A 25,845-nucleotide genomic window follows, 5' to 3' on the forward strand; every position below is an offset into this window, starting at 1 on the left:
TATTTTAATATTTTATTATATTATTTTTATGTGCTATTACTCTGTCAACTTCTTATTTGTTTTTATTTATTAAAAAAATGTTCATTTCTTCGTAATTTGTTTAAATTTATTTATACTTTCTCAAAATTAATTTTAAAATTTTATTAAGTAGCATTGAATTTTGAAAAACCCTTCTTTAATTTCTCTTTAATTACAAGTCTTTTCATATCTATTTATTAACTTTTAATATTATCTTTTATTCTTTTATTAATTAGTTTTTTTTTTCTGAATTCTTTATTATATTAATTTTATATGTTATTACTCTTTCAAATTCTTATTCTTTTTTATTTAAAAAATGTATATTATTTTTAAAGTTATTTTTACTTTCTCAAAATTAAATTAAAAATATTATTAAATATGATTCAATTTTCAAAAAGCTTTCTCTTTAATTACAAGTCTTTTCATATCTATATAACCGTCTGTTTTCCTATTTACTATCAAGTTTTATATTTTTACAAAATCACTGAAAAAGAAAGGTCACTCCCCTACACTTGCTTCCATGGATTCCTTTTTGAGTGTCACTGCCAGAAAAACTTTAGGAAGGTTCACCACGTATCATTTTGTTCATAATCAGGTACGTCTACTTCACAAAAACTTAAAAAAAAATATTTGCTTTGATGTTTTTTTTAAGTTTAGACCGTACCACATTGTTTCGTCATCCATCCTAATCGTTCAAAAACATGTTTTTATGTTTTCACTTTTTACACAATATTACTTATTCTCGATTTTCTTTATAAAAATTCAAACTTTCTGCAATAATCCTTCAAAGGTCGTTTTTTTCTATTTGTTTCCCATGCTTCATGTATGTTAAACTATATTTTCCTTCATCATCTATTCTCCAAATCTTACTTCATTTTATTTTTTGTTATGAAAATGTCATCTTTCTTCAATAATCGTTGAAATCAGTTAAAACTATTGTTTTTTATGCATTTCTCATCTATGTCCACCTCTTTTGTCTTTCATAAGACAACTTATATTTTTACTTTGTTTGAACTCTGACTTACTATTGGTTTCTTCTAAAGATGTCATCTTTTTCCATTAACCATTCAAATTCACTACTTTTCTGTTCTTTGTTTTTATCAGTTTTACATCACCCATGCATGTTTTTATTCCTGTATTTTAATATTTATGCTTTCATCATCAGTTTCATATTTGTCTTATTCATCTTTTTGACCTTTGTATCTGTTTTTTGTCTCATTAGGAGTTTGGACATGTTGATCCAATATTTTTCGCTATTTTTGGTGAGGAATTAGGACCCGTTTGGCACTTGGAAGATATTGAAGGGAATCAACATCAGTTAAGCTTTAATATGGATGTGAATCATCCCGTTCTCACGGATGGTTGGTATAGCCTACGAGTTTTTTATAAACTGCAACATATCCATCAAATTGTATTTAGATATGTTGGCAATTCTACCTTCCACATCACTGTATTCCCCAACATGTCTACAATATCGACTGGTGCCAAATTTCTTTCAAACCTAATTCGGTTGCGAAAAAAACATCTGTTTAGAGTCAAATTGTCAAAATCTCAATGCAAAGGAAGCCATCTGGTGAACTTATAATTTTATTATTTTGGTTTTATATTTTGTTTTCTTTATATATTTGTATTTGTGGTCTTATTTTGTTCTTTTTTCAGGACCTACAATCTGACTTTGCAGATTACGTTCGTAAACGTAGATTGAGGAGGTTGGAATTGCAGGGACGTAACAACACCTTCATTGTTCAATGTAAACTTCTGCTCCGTAATACACCAAAGAAGTCAAGTAAGATTGGGAAGGGATGGAAGGACTTCTGCACATTCAATCGTTTGGAAGAAGGAGATATTCTTGTGTTTCTAGCGGACAAAAAAATGAAAAAGAAGAAGATCAAAGTATACATCCACAAAGAATGCAATTTCTAATATTGCACTTTTCTTTTAGTTTACTATTTATATTATGTATGTTTTTTTGAAGAACTTTGAAAGTAGTTTGGTTTTATTTTGTTTGTAATAGTTTTAGCATCCTTTTTTTGTTGCTTCTAATAATTAGAAGCCATATCTAAAAGTATTTAACCGAATTTAATTATCGTCACGTTTTATATTTTAATTATTTTCGTAATAAAAATTTTATTTAAGTAATGATTTTCTAAAATAAATTTTCATTTCCGATACTATAAATAATTTGAAATGATTATGATAAGAATTCAAATATGTTAAAATATTTGATTGTTTTCCTTTAAAAAAAGTTTAGAAGTAATAATAAAGAAGCCAACTTGATATTCTACAGTACTAATAATTGGACATACTAACTGAATATAATTTTCAAAAGATTTTATTAATTTCTTTACAAAAATTATTTTAATATTTGTTGCAAAATTTATTGAAATTGTTTTTTATTAATATAGTAACCATGAAAACTTTAAAACCCATTTCATTTTGAACTCTCTTACAAGTTTTTTAATTAAAATTTTATTTCTTTGAATTTTTTTTTCATTTCTAAACTTGAAAACAATAAAATTATTTTCTTTTGGCCTTTCTTTAGTAGTTGCATGTTACACTCAATGTAGAAACAAATGTTTACTTTAATGGTTGACTATTACAAAGCAGAGTACTTTTGTGCTTGGCAAAAAAGGACATATATCACAGATCCACATTCTGAAATGAGGCTTTGCATTGTCTGCAAATCATCAATTTGGACTTTGCAGATCAAATCTTTTTCAAAAGGTACGCTTTTCCAAATTTAGAGTTATTTGTTCAGTTCTGATATTTCCATATCAATGAAATGTTTGTTCTTTTTTGTCCAAACTTTGTACTGACAGTACTTGAATCATCAGGAAGAATGTTGGTTGAATACTAAAAATGTGCCTACATATACTAATAGGTTTTTTCTTCCTCTCTGCTTTACTTTCTTCACAGTGCATTGTTAATTGCTTTTGTTATTAGTTTTCTATTTGTAATTTTAAATCTTCCTCCAACATGTAATGAATTTGTAAAACACCATAATACCACAATACAATGCATAACTTCTGCACACTTTGAACATTATCACAACAAAATGGATTCAACAAATGGAAGAAGAAAAAGGAAGAACATTATCCCACAAAATTTATCCAATACCTTGATGAAGTCCACAAGTTCAATATTTTTATGTTTCTCACATTGCATTTTTAAGTTTCTTCATTTTTTGGACCTCATTTCATTCGTTTCTCATCCAATTAAATCTACATCTATGTTATTTTTTTTTTGTTATTTTGATTTCATTAACAAATGAGGACAAATCCAGTCCAACTGAAGCATTTCCTTTTCCAAATACTACACCTCTTTCTCATATAAGATATTGTGGTAATAATTTTTTCATTCACTATACATTTCATCCAACAAATTTATTACTGCATTCATTGTTATCAAACCATTTTTCATTTCATTCACAAATCTGAATCCATTGATTGCACTAACACAAATCTTTATTAATGCATTCGTTTGACATCTATTCTTTTCTCATTGGACTTTTTAACTATTCTACTAGTATCCAAAGAAAATGTTACGCCAGATTCAACTAGCAAAACCTACTTATCTCTCAATGAAGATACAGATGTGCAGAATAAAAGAATTCAATCTACTATTAGAAAGCCACTTTCCGAGTTGACATATTGTGGTAAGTTTGTTTTTTAATTTAGTTTTAATCCAAAATTCAATACAAATGCTAGCACTGCATACTTATTAGTCTCATTATTCATCTTTAATGCATATTATACAATTAACACACATTGATATTAGATGACATCATTTCATAATTAATTGGTTTCATCTTTAAATTCATTTCATAATCCTTTTTTTAACTGCATTTTGCAGAACTTGAACAAAATAATGGGAAAGCTGCACGAAGAAGAAGAAAACTTATTATAAATCACAAGTTGGCAGATAAAAGTAATTTCTTTCATATCTAATTCTTTATATATCTATTATTATGAAATCTTCAATTGAATTTCTTTCATACTAAATTTTTCTATTACTACCTCTCTTATCAGAATTTCATGGTTCTACATCAATTGGATCTACCAATGCTCCAATTTTGCAAAACAACAACAGTAACAACACAGGTACAAATGAAAAATATATTAATTTTTTTAATGCTTTTCTCTTAATATATTAGTGCTTTAATATATTTTACTATTTTTTGTTTTAAAATTGAGTTGTGCATACTGAAATTGAAGTTATTTTAGTTATTCAAATGTATACCACTAATATATTTTACTATTTACAATTATATTTGAATGATAAATTAAATTAATAACAGAATTACAAAATCATATATATAAATAATACAGAACTGTTACCTAAAGAAATTGTGGGTAGCAGCTTCAGTCATGCTTCACTAAATTCTTCTGCTTTTTCTGGAGTTGTTAATCTTTTTTATGTTCAACAACACCAAAGTCATGGTAATTTATAATATAAACAAAATTCATTTCATTACTTTAATTTCTTTAATTGTTAAAAATTCAGCTTCCTAATATTAATTTCAATCTTTGTTAAAGGTTTACAATTCTGTCAGCCTTCTCGGGAGCAGGCTATTAGATCTATTTCGAAGATATTGGATTTTGACAATAATTCTGAAGAAGATGAAAATGATGGTAATCAATAATGGTTCATTTTAAATAATAAATACTTTGTGTTTGTTTATGTAAAATTGTTTTTTAAATAATAAATACTTTCTTCTTCTTTCAGATAACATAATTGGACATTTCAAATCTGATTTGTATTCAAAAGCTGAAATTCAAGGTGAAACAATACTTTTTAGTGTTTTTATATTTAAGTATAAATGTTATTTAATTACTGACATATATGTTTTTTATTTACTTAGGAAATGTTGATGTTGGGGAGTGTTCACTTGAGTGTCCCTATTGTCAAGCTCAACTGTGGTACGAAGAAAGATCTGATAAATGCAAAAGATTAAAACAAGTTGATTTCTCTCTTTGTTGTCAAAAGGGAAAAGTACAACTTCCATTGTTGAAGAAACCTCCACAATTGCTTCAAAAGTTGTTAAAAGGAGAAGACAGTACAAGCCAGAATTTCTTACATTACATAAGAAGTTACAACAACATGTTCTCATTTACATCCATTGGTGCTAAGATCCATTCCTCAATCAACGATGGATCAGGTCCTCCTCAATTTATTCTTAGTGGTCAAAATTACCATCGCATTGGAAGTTTATTGCCCGAAAAAGGATCAAATCCCAAATTTGCACAACTATATATTTATGACACAGAAAATGAAACAAGCAACAGAGTTAGTCACTTTGGGTATGTTTAAATAGTTTCTTTATGTTTTAGCCATCATTGGCATATAATTGACTAATTTTTACTTTTTCAGGTCTGATAGTCAACAATCCATATTTGATAAATCATTGATCGAAGAATTGAAGAAAATGATTGACAAACACAATGTACTTGCTCAAACATTCAGAAGAGTAAGAGATTTTATACATGATCATGAACAATCAGATTTTGGATTGAGGTTATTTAGACATCGCTTTAAGGATCCTAGAGTATATAATACACCAATAGCAGATGAAGTGGCAACATTGATTGTTGGTGATTTGAGCACCTTAGATGTAGGAAGGGACATCATTGTCAAGAAAGTTTCTGGTCAATTAACAAGACTACATGAAACACACACATGTTTCATTCCTCTTCAATATCCTTTGATTTTCCCATATGGAGAGGATGGTTATCAAGAGGATATTCCAATTAGAGATTGTCAAAAATATGGACAAAGTAGAAAGAGAATTCGCATTTCTTTACGAGAATTCATTGCTTTCAGAATACAAGAGAGAAAGGTTGAATTTGGTAATGTTGTAAATTCACGTAGATTGTTTCAACAGTTTTTAGTGGATACATACACCATGATTGAAGCCCAAAGGTTGTCTTTTATACGAAATAATCAAAAACTCATTCGTTCAGATATTCTGAATGGGTTACAAGAAGCTGTTAACAAAGGTGAAACTGATCCTTCTTCCATTGGTAAGCGTATTGTTCTTCCAGCTTCATTTACAGGTGGTATGAGATACATGTTCAATAATTGCCAAGATGCTATGGCAGTTTGTAAGAGGTATGGCTATCCAGATTTGTTTATAACAATCACATGTAATGTAAATTGGCCTGAAATTGTTGATTTTGTCAAATCAAGAGGATTAACTGCTTCAGATAGGCCAGACATAGTTTGCAGAGTTTTTAAAATGAAATTAGACCAAATGATGACAGATTTCAAGAAGAATAATTTCTTTGGCAAAGTCAATGCAGGTATACAATTTTAATTTTCTTAATTTATTTTTCTTACTGCCTATTGTTTTCTCTAATAATTATTTTACAAATTTAGGTATGTATACTGTTGAATTTCAGAAGAGAGGTCTGCCACATGCTCATATATTACTATGGTTGAGTGACTCTAACAAGTTAGAAAATGCAAAGCATATAGATCTAGTTATCTCTGCTGAACTTCCTCATCCATATCTCTATCCTAAACTTTCAAAGGCTGTTCAAACATATATGATACATGGTCCTTGCGGAGCTGCTAGATTCAACTCGTCATGTATGAAAGAAGGTCGGTGTTCTAAATTTTTTCCTAAAAAATTTAGACATTCAACTACAATTGATGAAGATGGATATCCTGTATATAGACGTAGAGATGATGATTTATTTGTGTTGAAAAATGGACATAAATTAGGTAATGCAAATGTGGTGCCGTATAGTCCTTTTTTGTTAATGCGTTATCAAGCTCATGTTAATACAGAATATTGCAACAAATCCAACTCAATCAAGTATTTGTTCAAATATGTAAACAAAGGTCCTGATATAGCAACAATTAAAATTACAGACAAGGAGAATGAATCTACAGAGATACGTATTGTTGATGAGATAAAAAGATACTATGATTGTAGATATTTATCTGCATGTGAAGCAGTTTGGCGAATTTTTGGTTTTGATATCCATCATCGGTGGCCAGCTGCTCAACGATTAACTTTTCACTTACAAGATCAACAACCAGTTTTGTTTAAAGATGATGATCGAATTGATGATGTATTGCATAGGAATGAGAATATGAACACCATGTTCCTAGCTTGGTTTGAAGCTAACAAAAAATTTGAGGAAGGTAGAAACTTGACCTATGCTGAATTTCCAACAAAGTTTGTTTGGATGTCTCAACAAAAACAATGGAAACCAAGAAAGCAAGGTTATAGTATTGGTCGACTAACATATGTTCCTCCAGGATCAGGTGAATGCTACTACATGAGAATCTTACTAACAAAACAAAAAGGTTGTATTGATCATGATAGTATAAAGACAATTAATGGTAAAACATTCTCCACATACCAAGAGGCTTGCCAAGAATTAGGATTATTGGCAGATGACAAAGAATTCATTGATGTCATTAAAGAGGCTAGCCATCTTGCATCTGGAAATCAACTTAGAAGGTTATTTGTTGCTTTGTTAATCATGAATACAATGTCTAAGCCAAATGTTGTTTGGGATGCAACTTGGACTTTACCTGCAGATGGTATCCTATATCAAAAAAGAAAAGACTTGAACATACCAGGTACTAAATTGAATTATTCTACATTGTTTTTTCCATAATTAGGTATTAATTACATATTCTATTTTGTAGATTTTCAAATTGAAAAGCATGATTTACACAATCTTTGCTTACTAGAAGTACAAGAACTTCTAAATTCAAATGGGCGAGCTTTATCAGATTATAGTTGCCTTCCTCAACCTGATCTTTCAAATTCATTCAAATTTCAGAACAGGTTCATTGTTGATGAAATGAATTATGATAAAGAACAAATGGAGAAGCTACATCAATCTTTATTGCAGTCTGTCACTAATGAGCAACTACATGTTTATAACAGAATTATGACAGCAGTGAACTCAGAGGTAGGGGATTTCTTTTTCTTATATGGTTATGGTGGTACTAGAAAAACATATCTCTGGAAACTTTTGTCAGCTGCTATTAGAGCAAAGGGAATGATTGCCCTTAATGTAGCTTCAAGTGGCATTGCATCTTTATTGCTTCCTGGAGGTAAAACTGCTCATTCTACTTTTTGCATACCATTAGCAATCAATGATGAATCAACATGTAACATCAATCAAGGAAGTCTTCGTGCTAAACTATTGATGGAAGCAAAACTTATAATATGGGATGAAGCTCCTATGATGAATAAGCTATGCTTTCAAGCTTTTGATAGAACATTGAGAGACATTATGAGAGCTACGAATCAACATAATGCTGACAAACCATTTGGTGGAAAGGTGGTGGTCTTGGGCGGTGATTTTAGACAAATCTTGCCAGTAGTAAGAAAGGGATCAATGTATGATATTGTGAACTCATCAATTAACTATTCTGATTTGTGGCAATATTGCACAGTTCTTAAGCTATCACAAAACATGAGGTTAAAGACTGCTACTTCAAATGAAAGTGCAAAAGATATAAAAGAATTTGCTGATTGGATTCTTAAAATTGGAGATGGAAATATGAATTTGAATGAAAGTGGTGAAGCCAACCTTTAAATACCAACAGATCTTCTAATTCAGGAAAGTGAAACACCTTTACTTTCTTTAGTCAAATTTGTTTATGGTGGTCTAATTGAAAATATCATGACTCCTGGATTCTTTGATGATGGTGCAATACTTTGCCCTACAATTGATAGTGTTGAACAAGTAAATGACTTCATTTTATCTTTGATTCCTGGTGAAGAACAAGTTTATTTAAGTTCAGACACTCCTTGCCAATCTGATGATGATCAAGAAATTCAAGATGAGTGGTTTACTCAAGAGTTTCTAAATGATATTAAATGTTCAGGAATTCCAAATCATAAGATTAAATTGAAAGTTGGCGTACCAAATATGCTTTTAAGAAACATTGATCAAGCAAATGGTCTGTGCAATGGTACAAGGTTGCAAGTTAATGATTTGGGAAAGAATGTTATCTCTGCTACAGTAATAACTGGCAAAAATGTTGGTGACAAAATATTCATACCAAGAATGAACTTGACACCTTCTGATTTCAGCATCCCGTTCAAATTTCAAAGGAGGCAATTTCCAATATCCTTATGCTTTGCGATGACAATAAACAAAAGCCAAGGTCAAACTCTTTCTAAAGTTGGACTTTATCTTCCTCGCCCAGTTTTTACTCATGGACAATTGTACGTAGCAGTTTCTAGAGTCACATCAATGAAAGGACTAAAAATCTTAATTCTGGATGAAGATGGAAAAGTAACCACTACAACTACAAATGTGGTTTACAAAGAAATCTTTGAAAATCTTTGATAAAGGTATACAAATTACTTTTATATAATTCTTACAAATTTTCAATTATTTCACATTTAACTGTATTTAATTTTTACCTTGCAGATTACAATTGGTGCAGATTACTTTATTTTTTAGGTCCATATACAAATTTTGGTGCAGATTACAGTTCATGCAGATTAGAACTGTATAATATATAGTGATTGATAAATGTTTTCATACTTTCATTGTTTATAATTTTTTTTTCCAGGAGCTACTTCTTTGCATTCCAGTAATGCTTCTTATATATTAATACACTATTGTTTCTTCTATTAGTTTTATATATATATATATATATATATATATATATATATATATATATATATATATATATATATATATATATATATATATGTTGGTTTTCAATTGTTATTTGTTGCTTTACTCTATTTTCAACAATAAATATCTACATACATGTGTTTGGGTGTTACTGAATCCGAATTGACATAATTGCATTTCATTTGTTTAATTTTCTAAATGTTAAAGAATCTGAATTATATATTTTTGTTGTTACTTTACCTGTAACTTCTATACTTTATTTTATCTGTTACTTTACTGACAGTGAACAATAACAATTTTAAATTTGTTGTCACTGTTTGCACGTGACAATGTTCTCTATTCTGACTTAAAGTTTGTCATTCCTTCACAACTTTCACTTTACCATTTCATACACATCCTTCACTCAACACTACATTTCAACCTTCATTTCTCTGCAATTACAAAATTGGAAATGGACCAAACCCAACACAGAGAACAATACTTTGGAAGTTCAACACCATCTACATATTCTCTAAGGTATGTCTTCAATTTTAACACAATTACAAATCTAGATCTATTACCCTGCATTGAGATTTTCTGTTCTATGTGGTTCGCAGTATTCTGTATTCATAACGTATGTACTACACCTCTCACTTGAGTTTCTTTATTATTTCAATGTTCAGAATTTTTTCAATTTTTTTTCTTTCTATTTATTTTTTAAAATAATTATTAATTCTGAATTCAATTTTTATCAACGTCTGTTATAAATAAATATATTTTTTGTTGATATATAAGTTTGTTGACAACTTATATATGTTTTGTTTTTCATTCTGTTATTGCAGAAAAAATATTCATAATGTCTTTATTGTTTGAAAATAATTTAGTATCCTCATTATTTTGTAGCCATTTTTGTTTGTTGATCGACACTTTGCTGTTGGTTATGCACACGAATTAGGCCCACAGTGGCACTTGGTAGATGTAAATGGTATGACCACAACAGTTACCTATAACATGGATTCAGATAACCCAAGGATCACTGAAGGTTGGTTTAATATGAGAAATTTGTATCAAATTCAAAGTGATTCTCACATCCAGTTTCAATATTTGGGAAATTGTTTATTTCACCTAACAGTGTTTAAAGGTGGATGTACACGAACAAGTTGGACAACATTTATGAACCGTATTACTCATCAAAATACAAGATCTATATATTCAGTGAAATTGTCAAAGTATCAAAGCAAAGCAAGTCACTTGGTATATTCCTTCTTATTTATTATTATGCTTATTACTATAATTAAATTCAAATAATTATGCTAACAATAAACGTTTTAATGATGTAGGATTTGCCATCAAAGTTTGCCAACTTTATTCGGGAGGTCAAGGTAGAAGACGTCTTTCTTATAGGGCCTAAAACTATAGTGAATTGCAAAATACTAATATCCAACAAACAACGAAGTTCAACAAAGATTGGTCAAGGTTGGAGGCTATTTTGTTCTGAAAATGAATTAAAAGAAGGAGATATTGTTGTCTTTCAAGTAGACAATGATTTCATCGAATCAAATGTTGAAGTATTCGTGAATGGTTGTTGTTGTGATTAGATTAACGATAATTTTTTAATATTGATGAATTATGGTCATTCAACTTTGTTATATGAAAATATAGTTTTGTACTTCATCTATTATGAATATTGAACTTTGTTATATTACAATATAATTGTTTATAATAAATGGTTTTTGAAATTTTTTTTACAATATATAATTCATGATAATTATTATAAATAATCCCGTGCATTGCACGGGTCAAAAAACTAGTAAATATAATAAAACACTTTGTACTCTACTCCTATTGGTCTCCACATAAGATATGCATAGAACCCACAATCAGAAATAACTATAAATAAGGAAAACGATTGTTTGACAAAGTAAATGTTACAAAGTTTTTTACAAACTGATGTGACGTATATTAAATGAATTTTTTAGTTAAAAAATATTGGACTGCACGTGTGAGAGAGAAATTGAAGAAAAGGGAGGTGGTTCAAAAAATGAGGTTCTCTTTCACAGAATATGCTCCCGCGCTGGAGTTCTTTATCACTTGCTCTTAAGTTTTTCTTCCCCACGGTGAGAGAGAACCATCATGCAAAAAAGCATTTCGGCGCCTGATTAAAATTTTCGCTGCATTTACCCAAACCCCATTATCGTTGCACATCAAATCCCACCTACACGAAAGCAGTTTGTCCCAACGGTGGTAGACGAAATTACAATGGAACGTTCCCGACGGTGGTTGACGGAAAGCATTGAAGTTGCAGGTTAATTTTTTCGATTGTAAATCAATTTGGGGTTTAGGGTTTTGATTGGAAACCATAGCTTCTTGGAGTCGAATGCATTTTTGGGGTTTAGGGTTTTGATATGAAATTGACGTGGTCCTTGTGATATGTGTCACGGCATCGTGCCATTGTCGGAGCTAGGTCGAAAATTGAAGTGTGGTGTTTACGGAGCTCGCTGAGACCGGCCTTGGGCCGACGACGGTGTCGTCCCATAAGTGGTCGAGGAGGCTCACTTATTTGCAAGTTATTTCAATTTTGTTCTTGTGAGTGTCATTTGAAACTAGCCTCCTTTATTTTGAGTTTTGTTCTTTACGATTTAATTTGTGAATTTCCTATTTGTTTTGAAATGGTTTGTTGTGTTGTGGTGTTTGATGAAAGTATGATTGGACGGCTTCATCAAACCCTAAACCCCAAAAATGCATTCGAATCCAAGAAGCTATGGTTTCCAATCAAAACCCTAAACCCTAAATTGATTTACAATCGAAAAACCTAACCTGCATTCAATGCTTTCCGTCAACCACCATCGGAAACGTTCCACTGTAATTTCGTCTACCACCGTCGGGACAAACTGCTTTCGTGTAGGTGGGATTTGATGGGCAATGATAATGGGGTTTGGGTAAATGTAGCGGAAATTTTAATCAGGCGCCACAATGTTTTTTTTTTGCAGAATGGTTCTCTCTCACCGTGGGGAAGAAAAGCTTAAAAGCAGGTGATAAAGAACTCCAGCACAGGAGCAGATTCTGTGAAAGAGAACCCCATTTTTTGAACCACCTCCCTTTTCTTCAATTTCTCTCTCACACGGGCAGTCCAGTATTTTTTAACTCAAAATTCATTTAATATACGTCACATCAGTTTGTCAAAAACTTTATAACATTTACTTTGTCAAACAATCGTTTTCCTATAAATAAAGACTTTCCAATTAGACAAGAACAAGGAGTCATCGGTTCCATATTCTTTGTATAATAACATTATAAGAAATAAGAAATTTATTATATATTTTTTCGTGAGAATTAATGTTTAGGTTTTAATTTTGATTATCTGCAACTAGCATATAATATTTAGAATTTTGAGTTTTACAAATGTTGATTGTAGTGGAATTTTTAAAAGTTTGTCAAAAAAGAACTGATTTTTTTTTTCAAAAAATTAGGATAAGTCAATATAAATATCACTCTTCCTTTCAATAGTATAAATAGATAGTTATTAAACAACATAGTGTTTAGGTGAAAAAGTATTGTACGCACAAAACATGATAATATTGCATGAAATTCCAAATATAAAATAAAGAATGAAATACATATGTAACGTAATCTGTAACGCAATTTATATTTTGTATGGTACAATTTAAAATATAATTCTGCGTTACAGATTGCACAATCTAAAATACATATGAATTATGAAATCTAAAACTTGCATTTTACATTTTTTATTGTTGATTTTCATCTTCTTCCTTACCCTTTATATTATTATAATATTTTCATTTGTTTTAATGAGCACTTTGAATGTTTTTGAGAATGAAGGTGAAAGATGATGAGGGTGGAGATGGAAGAAGAAGATGGGAAGGAGAGGAAAGAAAATGATAACAAATTTGACATTTTAACTTGTTTATAGACTACGGTAAGAGAAGATGGAGTGCAGGAAGAAATTTCCTGTAAAGAAATTCCTGGTCTCACCCTTATGAAAAATCATTTATCATGTAATGAGTCAATGTCCATGCCAGTGGTAATGATTTCTGGTATCCCAAATCTATTTACAATATTTTCTTCAATAAATTTACCATCTATTTGTTCCAAATTTTTAAAAGGAATGGTCCCAACCCATTGCTATTATTAAATACTTATGTCCTTTCAAAAAAGGAGGATGGATTTGTCCAATCAAATTTATTGTTCATCCTCAAAAGGGTTAAGACTTGATTATCATATGTAATTCTCTTCCAGGTACTTGTATAGGCATGGCTTTTAAATTTCTCGTAAGATTTTGCATACTGAATACAATCGTTTCAAATTCTTAGTCCATTTTATCATGTTCCAGTAATCACCCATCTATGCTGGATTAACACCGCAAAATACCTTCATTTTGCAGTTCTTTGGTCTGGCCATAGTAGACAACCATGGAAATTGAAGTGATCAAGAAGAAATAATTGAGATTTCATTCACTAAACAACATTGCTCCAAGAAAATTGACATTACAATAAATATAAGAAGATAGTTGAATTGAAGCTCACAAGAATTTCTCTATAGTCTGCTTAAGATCTTTACAAAACCAAGAGTTTTCATAGTTCCCCAATCAAACCATTATAAACTTACATGAGCTGGTCCCATTAAAAAGACCGGGAGTAAGCTCTTCTCTGTATCCTCTGAAAACTCTATACCTACCAAGGTTCAATTGACTCACTGTACAAACAATCTCTCCTACAAACCTCAAAGCCCTCAACACATTTAACCAATTAACTTCAAAACTCTAAAAGACATTTAGAAATGCAACCCGTTGCAACTCCCATATATAAACTCAGTTCTATAAGCTGTCTTTGTTGCAGTTATATTTTTGTATGCTTTGTTCACTGCAGAGATGTCACTGCCTACTCCTTTTGAGAGACTATTATCAACAATTGAAGAGCTCTGTAAGACAGCATCAAATTGTCCACATGCTGCTCCAATGAACCCTGAATTTCACATCATCAACAACCAATTTAGAAGTTAAATTTCAAAATGTGAAATAATGCGGACATGTATCAGAGAATTACCCAAGAACAAAGGAGAAGGTTTTCCTGGTCTTGATTTAAATTCAGGATGAAATTGAGCTCCGATGAAATATGGGTGGTTAGGTAGCTCAACAATCTGTAGCATAACAAAGCAAATAAGCACAGGATATGCACATAACAGTAATTCAAAAAGTGATATGAGACTGTTCATACCTCCATGCGTTGACCTGTTTCATCCTTCCCAGTAAAAGAAAGACCTGCATTTTCCAGACGAGATACCAATTCTGGGTTCACCTGCATTTGAAAAGATCATTTTCTGTTCTACTCAAATTTACAAGATAGTTTTATGCAACACTAATAGTAATAATACCTCATATCTATGCCGATGTCTCTCATCAATGAAGCTTTTGCAGCCATATCTAAGAAGGGTCAAAGGGTTAAAAACCTAATAAATCTCACGTTGGAGCCAAATAATGTAGCAAGTCATTTGTAGTGCAGTTCATACCATACACAAATTACTCTGATTCGTATTTCCTAGTGTAAGCACAGAAAATGTCTTAAAAATTGAATGCAGTGATAATGCTTACAGTTTTGCAGATTTGCATTCCTTGGTCTGGAAATATGTCCTCCTTGATCCAAGGCGCATGGTACCTCCCATTTGTGTTTTTGATCCCTGCAGAAAACAGTCCAAACAAAAATAAAAAATAAGAAACAGGACAGTTTCTTTAACCAATCTTCTGATCATTAGAGTGAGATAAACAAATGTAGACACCTCAGGCATAAATATGATGTATGGGCTTTTGGTATGGGGATCAAATTCAGTACTGTTAGCATCTTGAACACCAAGAACAGATCTTGCAAACTCTATGACAGCAATTTGCATTCCAAGACAAATGCCAAGGAATGGAATCCTGTTTTCGCGGGCATATCTGGCTGCAATAATCTTTCCTTGCACTCCTCTATCCCCAAACCCTCCTGGAACCAGCACACCATCTGCACCCTGAAGACAAAGATTAGTTAGATAATTGAAAATGAAGAAATTTACAATATAAGACTGGTTAATTTCATGACTGTGAGGGAAACCTTCAATAACTTCCACGCTGCCTTATATGCATCAGGATTCTGCAAAATTGAACAATAACACAGTTGAAATTTCTAGTATGAACAATAATAAACAAAACATGCTTGTGATATAATGATTCATATTTGGTGTTACCTCTTTTGCAGTTGCACTTTCAAGGTTGGTTGCTGGAATCCAGTCTACAACAAGTTTCTTTTTACAATCAACAGAAGCATGCAGTAAGGCCTGAAGTCAATAATTAAAGGTACATCAATAACCTTATAAAAAATATATAAGTTTTATCAATCCAACAGTTGAGTTATAACTTTATATTATCTTAATTGTTTTAAGTATTAAGATAATCAAATTATTCACATTTTAATATATTTTAAAAACTATATATCAAATCAACTTTGATCAGTATGAATAAAGTATCAAATAACATGAGTGTGTGTGAAATGAGGATGGTTAACAAAAAGGGCATAAAATGGACATCATAAAGAAGACAGATAGGTACAATTATGCAGGGTGGGATGTTAAAAGAAACTAATGTCTTCTACTCTTTGAAAGATGTTGAAACTATAATACAGTAACACAACCATGAAGTTGAACTCCACCTTTAGCACGGAGAGGTAGGAATCTGAGAGGCATGTATATTTCCCCACTAAGGCTATACGAACCTGCCAATTAAAAGAAATAAATTTATAGCTATTGCCAAAAATCAAGGATAATATAGATCAGCTTTGGAATAGAAACCCACTGGTTCATGAAGCAAATCACTAGATTCAGCTCTGCAAGTCCATTCTTCTAAATTAGGCTCTTTAGTTACACTGTATATATTCAAAAAACTGCCACTTAGCTTTCTAGAAGAATAATAAAGGATTGAAATTTGAAACTTCTTTGCATCCATAAAAGCACTTTGAGTTTGTGAGACTAACCCATGAATGTTCAGCACTTTAAACATTGCTTCATGAGCCTTCTGATCCTATATAGGCCAGAAGAATATAATGTATAAGAAATGGTACCTACTGATGTAAGATGATTTGAGTTCAGTAGTTTTAGAGGAAAACTTACTCTTAAAAGCAAAGGGATGTGCCAGATGTTGGGAACATCATAAAGGGTAATAATGTTTTCCGCCTGTAAGTAAACATGAAGCTTCAGCAGAGAAAACTCTTGCAAAGCAGACACAATGATTTGAAGTCAAACATATTCATCAAAATACTTATTATCCTTTAAAACTCATACCGGAATTAGACAAAATTGAGAGAGTTTTCCCCTTGCATTTTCATCCAGTACCTGAAACAAGTGACTGTTACAACCTTACAAAATTTTACAGTTAAGAACAGTTTGGATGTTCCTTCTGTACATCATAGTATGTGTTTGTCCCTACATTCAGATTTTCATGCAATCAAGCGGTTGGTGAACTGGAACTGTCGGATAAAAATCAGACGGCTCACATCTCATCTCAGTAAATTGAAGCATTACAGATGTGAGTCATCCGATCTTCATCTAACTTATTCCTGTTATCTGACTACATGAATTCGTCTGCACCAAATCCTATTTAATGTTCTTTGTTGCAGAGAGAGAGAGAGAGAGAGAGAGAGAGAGATTAACCATTGTACTGCGGCATGCTAAAATATGTGGAGTCAGCCCTTGGCCTCTCAGTGCACGAACACTGTGTTGGGTTGGTTTTGTTTTCTGAACAAAATAATAATAATAATAAAGTAATTTCCCATGTTAGATGAAACTAAATCATTTTCTACACGGATCTAAAAGATGTGAGACATTACAAACCTGTTCACCAACAACATTTAAAACAGGAACAAGGCTGACATGAACTAAGCAAAAGTTTCCAGCACCTGCAAATATATAGAATATTATTCATATATTTATATATTTATATACACCTCACATTAATTATTTAACAAAAACAGAATCTGTGAACAAAAATGAAGTATCCTCACTCACCAACTCTGTATGAGAATTGTCCTAGTGCCTGAATAAATGGCATGGACTCGATATCTCCTGCATCCATCAACGTTATTATAAATAGAATGAATTAATTATTCACATAAAAGATGGAAACAATTATCCAACTGTGAAGAAGACTGAAGAATGTTTTCAGCACTGTACCTATGGTTCCACCCAATTCTATCACACATACATCAGCTGGACCGGTTTTTCCATCTACCGGTATGTGGGCCACCCTTTCAATCCAATCTTGAATAGCATCAGTGATATGAGGAACAACCTAAAGATGAAAACACCATCATCATCATCGTCATCGTCATCATGGTGTTAATAACATAAGGACCAACATGAAAACCTTTGTTTATAAATAAATTATCATCACAGTAAAAACACAGTACAAAATTGGTTAAACCAGACCTGAACAGTTTTTCCCAAATAGTCTCCTCTTCTCTCTCTGTTAATGACAGACTGTCATGAAAACAGGAAAAGAAAAGTAAAGTTAGGAAAAAAATTTGCAATGATCTTCAAAATCTGCGTCATAATCTAAGGAACCTGCCTGGTAAATCTTCCCAGTAGTTATGTTATTATCACGGGTCAACTTGATGTCCATAAAACGCTCATAGTTTCCAAGATCCAGGTCCACCTTACAACAGAAAGAGGGTAAAGTTTCATTATTTTCCAAGACACTACTTTTGAAAATTGTGAGGTTGGCACTGTTATTTTTGTCTTAGTTTTCCTTGAATTAACTTTCTTTTTTACGTTTTTGGGTTTACTTTCTGGGTTGTCCTTAACATGAAAACAATGGTGAATTAGTGAATCAGAGAAAGTTGTGTACCTCACCACCATCATCCAACACAAACACTTCTCCATGCTCAAAGGGGGACATTGTTCCCGCATCTGTGTTTAAGTAAGGATCTGAATGGCAGAGAAAAAAGTGAGACCAGAATTAGAATGCAACACCCCTTCAAAGTGGAAAACAAAGAGGGTTAACAGTCCATGCTTTAGATGAAAAACTTTTAAATAACCATCCATGAACACTGTTTCAACCACAATTACGGTTACATTTGTCTATAATCTTTTCTGCAATATCAACTGTCACTGCCGTAAATTTGAAACCTTACATGATTTGGGTCGTGTTTACACTCGGAAAAGAAAAAAAAAAAAAAAAAGGAACCTGAGAAGAAGACACCAAATTTTTGACAAGAAAACTGGGAGAGACTATTTAAAGTTTGGTGGATAAAAAAGCATGCATGCTTTATCCACTTTGCTTTTCCACAAAAAAACAAAAAACGAAGAAAATGAAGAAAAAGTTTACCAATTTTAATGGCAGTGACTCTAAGTCCACAAGCTTTGAGAAGCAAACCGATACTACTGGCAGTAACACCTTTGCCAAGACCACTAACAACTCCACCAGTCACCAGCACGTACTTCATTTTCTGAATTGTGGGGTCTCTTTTTCCTTCCTGTTCCTCACTCTCTTCAATGAGAAACCAACCAAGCACTGAAAAAATGGTTTTTGCTTTTACACTGTGTGTAGCAGAAGCAGCCCAAGCAACACAGAATCTGTGTGTTGCAACGAAAATATGCAGAGTGAAAAAAGAAACAGAGTTTGAAGAAAGAGGAGGGAAAGTAGCAGGGAATGGTAACCAATGCTAATATTGGGTGCTTTATATACAAAAAAAGTATCTGCTTCTGATTCCAAGGATGAGACATGAAAGAGATGAGAGAGAGAAAATATAACGGAAAAACTTGACTCCAAAAATATAAATAAATAAATAAATTGCTGTTTTCAGTTTTTTTAATGAAAAGATTTATGTTTTTAAGTTTGTTGCATAGGCGTGAAATATTAAGGTAATCATTCTACCCATAATTAATCCACATATAAATAAATTGTCTTTCTACTAATTAAATAAACTTAATAATAGTAATTTTTAAAATGTACATTTAACATAATTTTTATTTGATTGATAATATTGCTTGAAACTTCAACTGTATAAGAAATATATTTTTGAGGGAATTGACCTCAGGTCAAGTTTTAACCCCACAAAGTTATTTTGTTCCTTTACGTATTATTATTTTTTTTTTCTGACAGATAATATATTAAGGAATAAAATTATGTGGAATTTAGGACAACATATCATATAATATACTTGAAATAATTTATCTATTTTAGTACCATACACCTTAAAAAAACAATATTTACATAATATTTATTAAGAAAGAAATATAGGTGAAATTTGAGGACCTGAAATAATTTGGGGACAACCTATGTATTGCTTCAATATGTGACGTGTGTTTCTGTGTATATAATATGAACAGCTTTTCCCGTTACAATAAATTGTTGAAGCAACAAAACTGTAGTAGAACAAAGGAAAAGAAAATGGAAATTCCAAACTTTTTAATTAATCTTAAGAATCTAAATTTTAGAATATAAGCACTTTTGATAATTTCAAGCTCACTTTTAATAATTTTACAAAATTACGGCTAACGATATAAGGAATTAATGTCGAAGGTTTGCTTTGATTTAGGACTGAAAATAAATTTAATATAAGCAACAATTTAAAAGAAATCTTAGTTTTTGTTGACATAATATTTCATTTTCAATTCTTTACAAATTGTTCGTATCGATAGTCTTAAAGTTAGGAGAGTTTCACATCTAATCTGAGAGTGATCTTCAGAACAAGCATAAGCTAAATTTTAACATGGCACGTATCATAAACTTATTTAATAGTTCTTAAGAGGACGATTATCAAAATGAGGAAATTTAAGGTGTTTATACGAAAATAGGTGAATTTTAAAAGTTTTGTTGTAGAATAAGTTATGAAAAAAAAAAATAAAGAAATTGTATTCATATAGATAATTTTGATTGAATTTTTTTATATTCACAATTTTTAATTTTTTTAATGAATTTTAGTTATTTATTCTTTAATGAAATCGTATTTTTTATTTATGACTTTACATTTTTAAATAGATATTGTAGGTGTGATGACTTTTATTTTTATTTCAGTGAAGACTATCTATATTATTTAAATTAAATAATAATTTGTATTTATTTTAATTTTTGTTGAATATTATTTCAATTTTTTAAAATGAAAAAATATATATAATCTAATAACAAAAGTCATATTGTGTGAAAAATTAAATTATTCTCAAAAGAAAATAATATTGTGTAAAAGTTTTAAAAAACTTTGCCATAGACAAAAATCATAACATAAAAAAAATATAAGTCATCACGCCACACCTAATAATACAATCAAAAAAGTTAAAAATTGTACTTCAGTGTACTACTTCTATTTAAAAAAAAAGTTGCGTAAGAAACTAAAATATATATTATAAAAATTAATGAAAACAATATATATTTATTTATGGATTAAGTACTTTTTTTTACATGTAAAACACATTTTTCAACCAATATTAAAATGAGAATATATCAAACGATATAAATAATTCAGATATTTGCATGAAACATGTTTATATTTTTTGTAAATTTAACAAATTTTATGTAATTGGATTAAATGGATTACATTCATTTATTTTTAAAGTTTAAGGACCAAAATTTATCAAAATTTCGATTTCGAATTTCGGACAGACACACATTCTAATTTTACATCAAAGTTCAAAGACTAAAATCATACTTAACTTCTTTACGATGATAAAAAATAATAAAATTATTATTATTATTATTATTATTATTATAGTTATGAGAATAAAAAATGTTATGTGTATGTTATTTTTTAATGATAATATAAAATAATAAAATTATTATTATAATGAAATTAAATATAGAAATTTTTCATAATAGTTTTTATTGATTTTATAGATAATTTTATAATTAAAGAAATGTTCAACTTAAAAAAATAAAACTAATAAGATAAATGTAGCAAATAAATACAGACAAAAAAAAGAAGGTTAAAGTATAATTTTAATGAACGAAATAGTGGATGAAAGTATATTTTTAAAAATTATCAACATTAAAGTTTTATATTAATTACATAATTTTATATTTTTCGATACGTAAAGATAAGTAATAATTAAGTACTAACGAGAATATTACATAAAAAATACAAAATTTTAATATTTAATAAACTAGAAAATTTAAAGAGATTTAATTAAAATTATGTCTTGAAATGTTTTAAAGCACAAAAAGTGTTTCAAAGATGGGGTTGAAGTGAGTGACGAAACAAGTTGATAATATATATTTGATTAAAATAGAATTATTTAATTAAAATAAAAATAGGTCACATCATCGTGTCAGCTCCAAGTCATTGAAGAAATTAGGAGGAAGAAAAAGAAAGGTAAGAATCCTGGGACACACTCGCTAACACGGTTGGCGTGGGGGCGGCACCAAGCATGAACCCGGTTGGTAGGCCAAACATTTTTCCAACATTTTTCTTTTTATCATTCTAATAAATTCAATTATTAAATCTTATTAAATTATTTTTTCAAAAAAAAGGAAAACAGAATTTTGAAGACATACCTTTTTACATGCTTATATTTATGAATAAGTTTATGGGTATTTCACACGTTTTTTAAATAGGCACATTTATTTAAGGGTGTTGTTTCTTCTTAATTCATATTAACCGAGGTAAAACGCATACCATGTTTAAGATTTAACGTGGTGTATCAATTATTATGTGATCTAGATTATGTAAATCAAATTACAAATCGAATCCAATCATGATATTTAAATTATTATAAAATAAAAAAAATATTGTGTCTTAATTATAATTTTTTGGTTTAATGATGAATGATGAATTCAATAAATAAATGGGGAGTCTCAAATCTAATTTTTTGTCTGATCATAGCCACGCCATCTATTATCCATACAATTAATACTAATAATTATTTTCTCTTTCTAATCTGTTGTAAGAGAAAATATCAATTAAAAATTATAATTTTGTTTCACTTTATATAATTTCATTGTTTTTTTTTTATTTTTGTATAGGATAACGTTTGTTTAAATTAATTTTTTGGAATTAAATTAATTTTTTTTATCAGCAAAAATTAAATTAGTAAACCATGTTTAAATTTATGCTTTCGACTACTATTTATTATTTTTATTGAAATTAAGATAATTTTATTTTTATTTGTATAAATACCCATAAATAATACTAATCCGTAAATAACTATCATAGGGGTTTTTTTACGGGTAGGCGAAAATAAATTTGTTTACATGAAGAACAGATAACGGCAATTCCCATTTTCACCCCTACTTTAGGTAATAGTATTATTTTAAAAATTTTATTTTTCTTTTAGATTCTAATATTGCGTGTTGGTGACACTAAAAAGACCAATGATGGAGATTAATTAAAGTTGCCGACACCAAAACGGCTAATTTTTTTTTAATGCAAATTTCAAATTTTAATATTTTTAATTAATATCGTGAATTATTGGATAAGTTATTATTTGTAATGAAGAGACTATGATCAAATTTCGTGTTGAAGAATGCAAGCTGTCATTATACTATATTGGAATACACGTAACATTTTGTATTTGTTTTTGGAACAATGACTAAATTGCCTTTTTATCTTCTTTAATTCCTTATTTGAGATTTTAATCTCTTGTTTATTTTAGATTTTAGTTTTTAAATTTTCAACATATCTAATTTTGTATATATATTTTTAACTTTGTAAAATAACAGTTTATATATTTTTAATTTTATAAAATATGTTAGTACATATATACTAAATATTAACATATATTCACGTAATTTTATATTCACATTATTTATATTATTTTAATTTAAAAGTATACAAAAATATCTTCACTAAAATTACAAAATCATATATTAGAACATTTATCATGAGGACATTTCATTTTTAAGTTTGATCCTACATAAAATATTTTCAATAAATTTAATTATTCTAATAAACTTAATTACAAAAAAAAAAAGTCAATAGATATAATCTGAATCATGACTTTTGTAGAGCAAACATTTCGATTTTTATTTTACGATGATATAAAGTACAAGATATTGGTTTGTGTGAGAACCTAAAAAATCATAATAAAATAATAATTAATAATTATATATATATATATATATATATATATATATATATATATATATATATAAAGTTAATGGTTTAAGAGAGTTAATTCAGAAATATTTTCTGGAAATTCCTTTCTAGTTTTCAAGTATCAAAAACTCGTTTTTCCACCTTTTTTATTTTTTGTCCAACAAATATGACTTTCTTCCTTATTTCTTGAAGATTTAATTCCACATAAGTAGTTTGTCTGAATTATATAATTCAATTTCATCTCAAGCTAAGTTCAAGTTTCTGCCATATTTGTATGTTTTCTTATATATGCAGTTTTTCTGAACTGCATGAAATTTTTCTATTTCATGAAATTTCATCTCGTGTGATTCTAAAATCGTGTCTTAATCATTGATCAGACTTTTTATTGTGTAGTTATAACAATCTTAAGTGATTGAGTTGTGTAGGGAAAGAACAATGATAGAGTGTATTTTATAAGGTAAGGGGAGCTAAATTCCTTTCAGATTTTAAAGTCATAATGTTGGATTGATGAGTTGTTTGAAACATAACCATTGAAGTGTTATTTCTTTGTGCTAGGATTGTGATGTAAGACTATCCTGTCTCTGCTGGTATCAAACTTACATAGGGATGATAACTAGGTGGTGAGAGTCAAAGGAGATTTCACAAAATGAACGAAGATCATATTTAAGAAGTTAGTGAAGTTAACCTGTTTGTACTCGATGAGACATATGATATGTACCACACTTGAGTTATTGTTGGATAAAAGGAGGAGAGAGGGTCAAAATAACATGTGCAAAGTCTCACGAGTCCATTCAATATACTAGTTCTCCGAAAGCAAGAGTTTTAAGAAAAGAAATTTCTATGTAGGATGATTCTTGGACTTTAATTAACTGCCTTTAATTAATGTTTTGGATGAAAATTATGATATCTTTCAATAATAAATTATTTTTGTAATATTTAGCTCACTCTTGCATCTTTGTATATTTTGTTTCTCTTATCCTTTCGATGATGGTATATTATGTATATACGAGAGCAGATTTAAGAGCGAATGAAGATAGTAACAATAGAGCTGAGACTATCCGGAAAAGTAGTATATGAATGAGTTAGATAATATGTGTTTGTTTTGTTTTTATTTTTATTTTTTAAAATGTATTAAGCTTTTAGTTCTATTTTGAAGTACATGAGCTATGTTCCCATACTTTGAAATACTATGTTACTGAGTTAAGAATTAAATTGTAACTTGGTTATTAATGAGTTATAATCTTAATTATAATTATCAAAAGAATGAATAAGAAAATAGGATTGTTACACTTTGCATTTGATTTAGTTTCATTTGAAGGAACGATCTTTTATTTTAAATTTGATTCAAATCAAATATTAATTTCGATAATCACATGTGTTTCAGTTTTAAAGAAGTTTTACACATTGAATTATAGTAATGATAATTGCTGAATTAAAATTACAAACAGTGAAATCCTTATTCAAAAAGAAGTTTTATCTTTTTAAATAAGTTTATTTTGCAAAACAAAAATTAAATTACATATATATACAATATGATTCTTATAACAAAATTATGTTTTGTAAATTTCAATAATGATAAAATTATCCTCACATATGGATAATTGTGTAATTTGTGCACTCTAATTATTATATTCAACTAAAGCTTCTCAAATGATTTCAAGATTTCAACTAACAAAGATATTGGAATAAAAAAAAGTATATTCAATATTCTCACACGATTTAGGGAGTTAAAAGGGGGTTTAAATATACATTTTCCTATATATAATTACAACAATACAAAATTACATAAAAGAATAAGAAAAATATAAGCTACCAAAAGTTTAACTAAAATTAATATATATATATATATATATATATATATATATATATATATATATATATATATATATATGTCAAACATAATTTCAAAAGAGTTTATTCATATCGAATATGTGATTTTTTTAAAATATTATTATTAATAATGTTAGATAAATGAGGAGATAAAACAATCTCATAAGTTACTAGTCGTACTCTCTCTGCAAGATCTAATAAGGTCCAACAAATTTAGGAGAAAACCTTTTAGACCGGATTTGTCTTTCCACACCAGTGGTTGGAGCTACCCTTAGGAAAACATGATCCCCAACTTCAAACTCAAACGATCATCTCCTTTGATCTGCATA

General features: G+C 29.5%; 1 protein-coding gene and 1 pseudogene across 1 annotated transcript; one reads left to right on the forward strand and one right to left on the reverse strand.

Moving 5' to 3' along the window:
* Window positions 1-538: 538 nt before the first annotated feature.
* LOC114175454 (uncharacterized) lies at window positions 539-9,341 on the forward strand (annotated as a pseudogene).
* Window positions 9,342-14,060: 4,719 nt separating this feature from the next.
* LOC114175002 (uncharacterized) lies at window positions 14,061-19,323 on the reverse strand. Its single transcript, XM_028059753.2, has 21 exons — window positions 18,985-19,323; window positions 18,505-18,584; window positions 18,226-18,312; window positions 18,087-18,137; window positions 17,832-17,949; window positions 17,667-17,723; window positions 17,493-17,557; window positions 17,313-17,396; window positions 16,944-16,994; window positions 16,773-16,835; window positions 16,637-16,683; window positions 16,459-16,528; window positions 16,316-16,378; window positions 15,855-15,944; window positions 15,722-15,760; window positions 15,411-15,638; window positions 15,226-15,311; window positions 15,009-15,057; window positions 14,852-14,932; window positions 14,681-14,774; window positions 14,061-14,599 (listed from the first exon to the last, which is right to left on the reverse strand). The coding sequence occupies exons 1-21, from the start codon at window positions 19,100-19,102 to the stop codon at window positions 14,409-14,411; spliced, it is 1,812 nt and encodes a 603-aa protein (XP_027915554.1). The 5' UTR covers window positions 19,103-19,323; the 3' UTR covers window positions 14,061-14,408.
* Window positions 19,324-25,845: the final 6,522 nt, after the last annotated feature.

The sequence above is a fragment of the Vigna unguiculata genome, chromosome 3 (genome assembly GCF_037176805.1).
Source record: "Vigna unguiculata cultivar grain cowpea cultivar isolate G323 ecotype 2 chromosome 3, ASM3717680v1, whole genome shotgun sequence".
Taxonomy (NCBI): domain Eukaryota; kingdom Viridiplantae; phylum Streptophyta; class Magnoliopsida; order Fabales; family Fabaceae; genus Vigna; species Vigna unguiculata.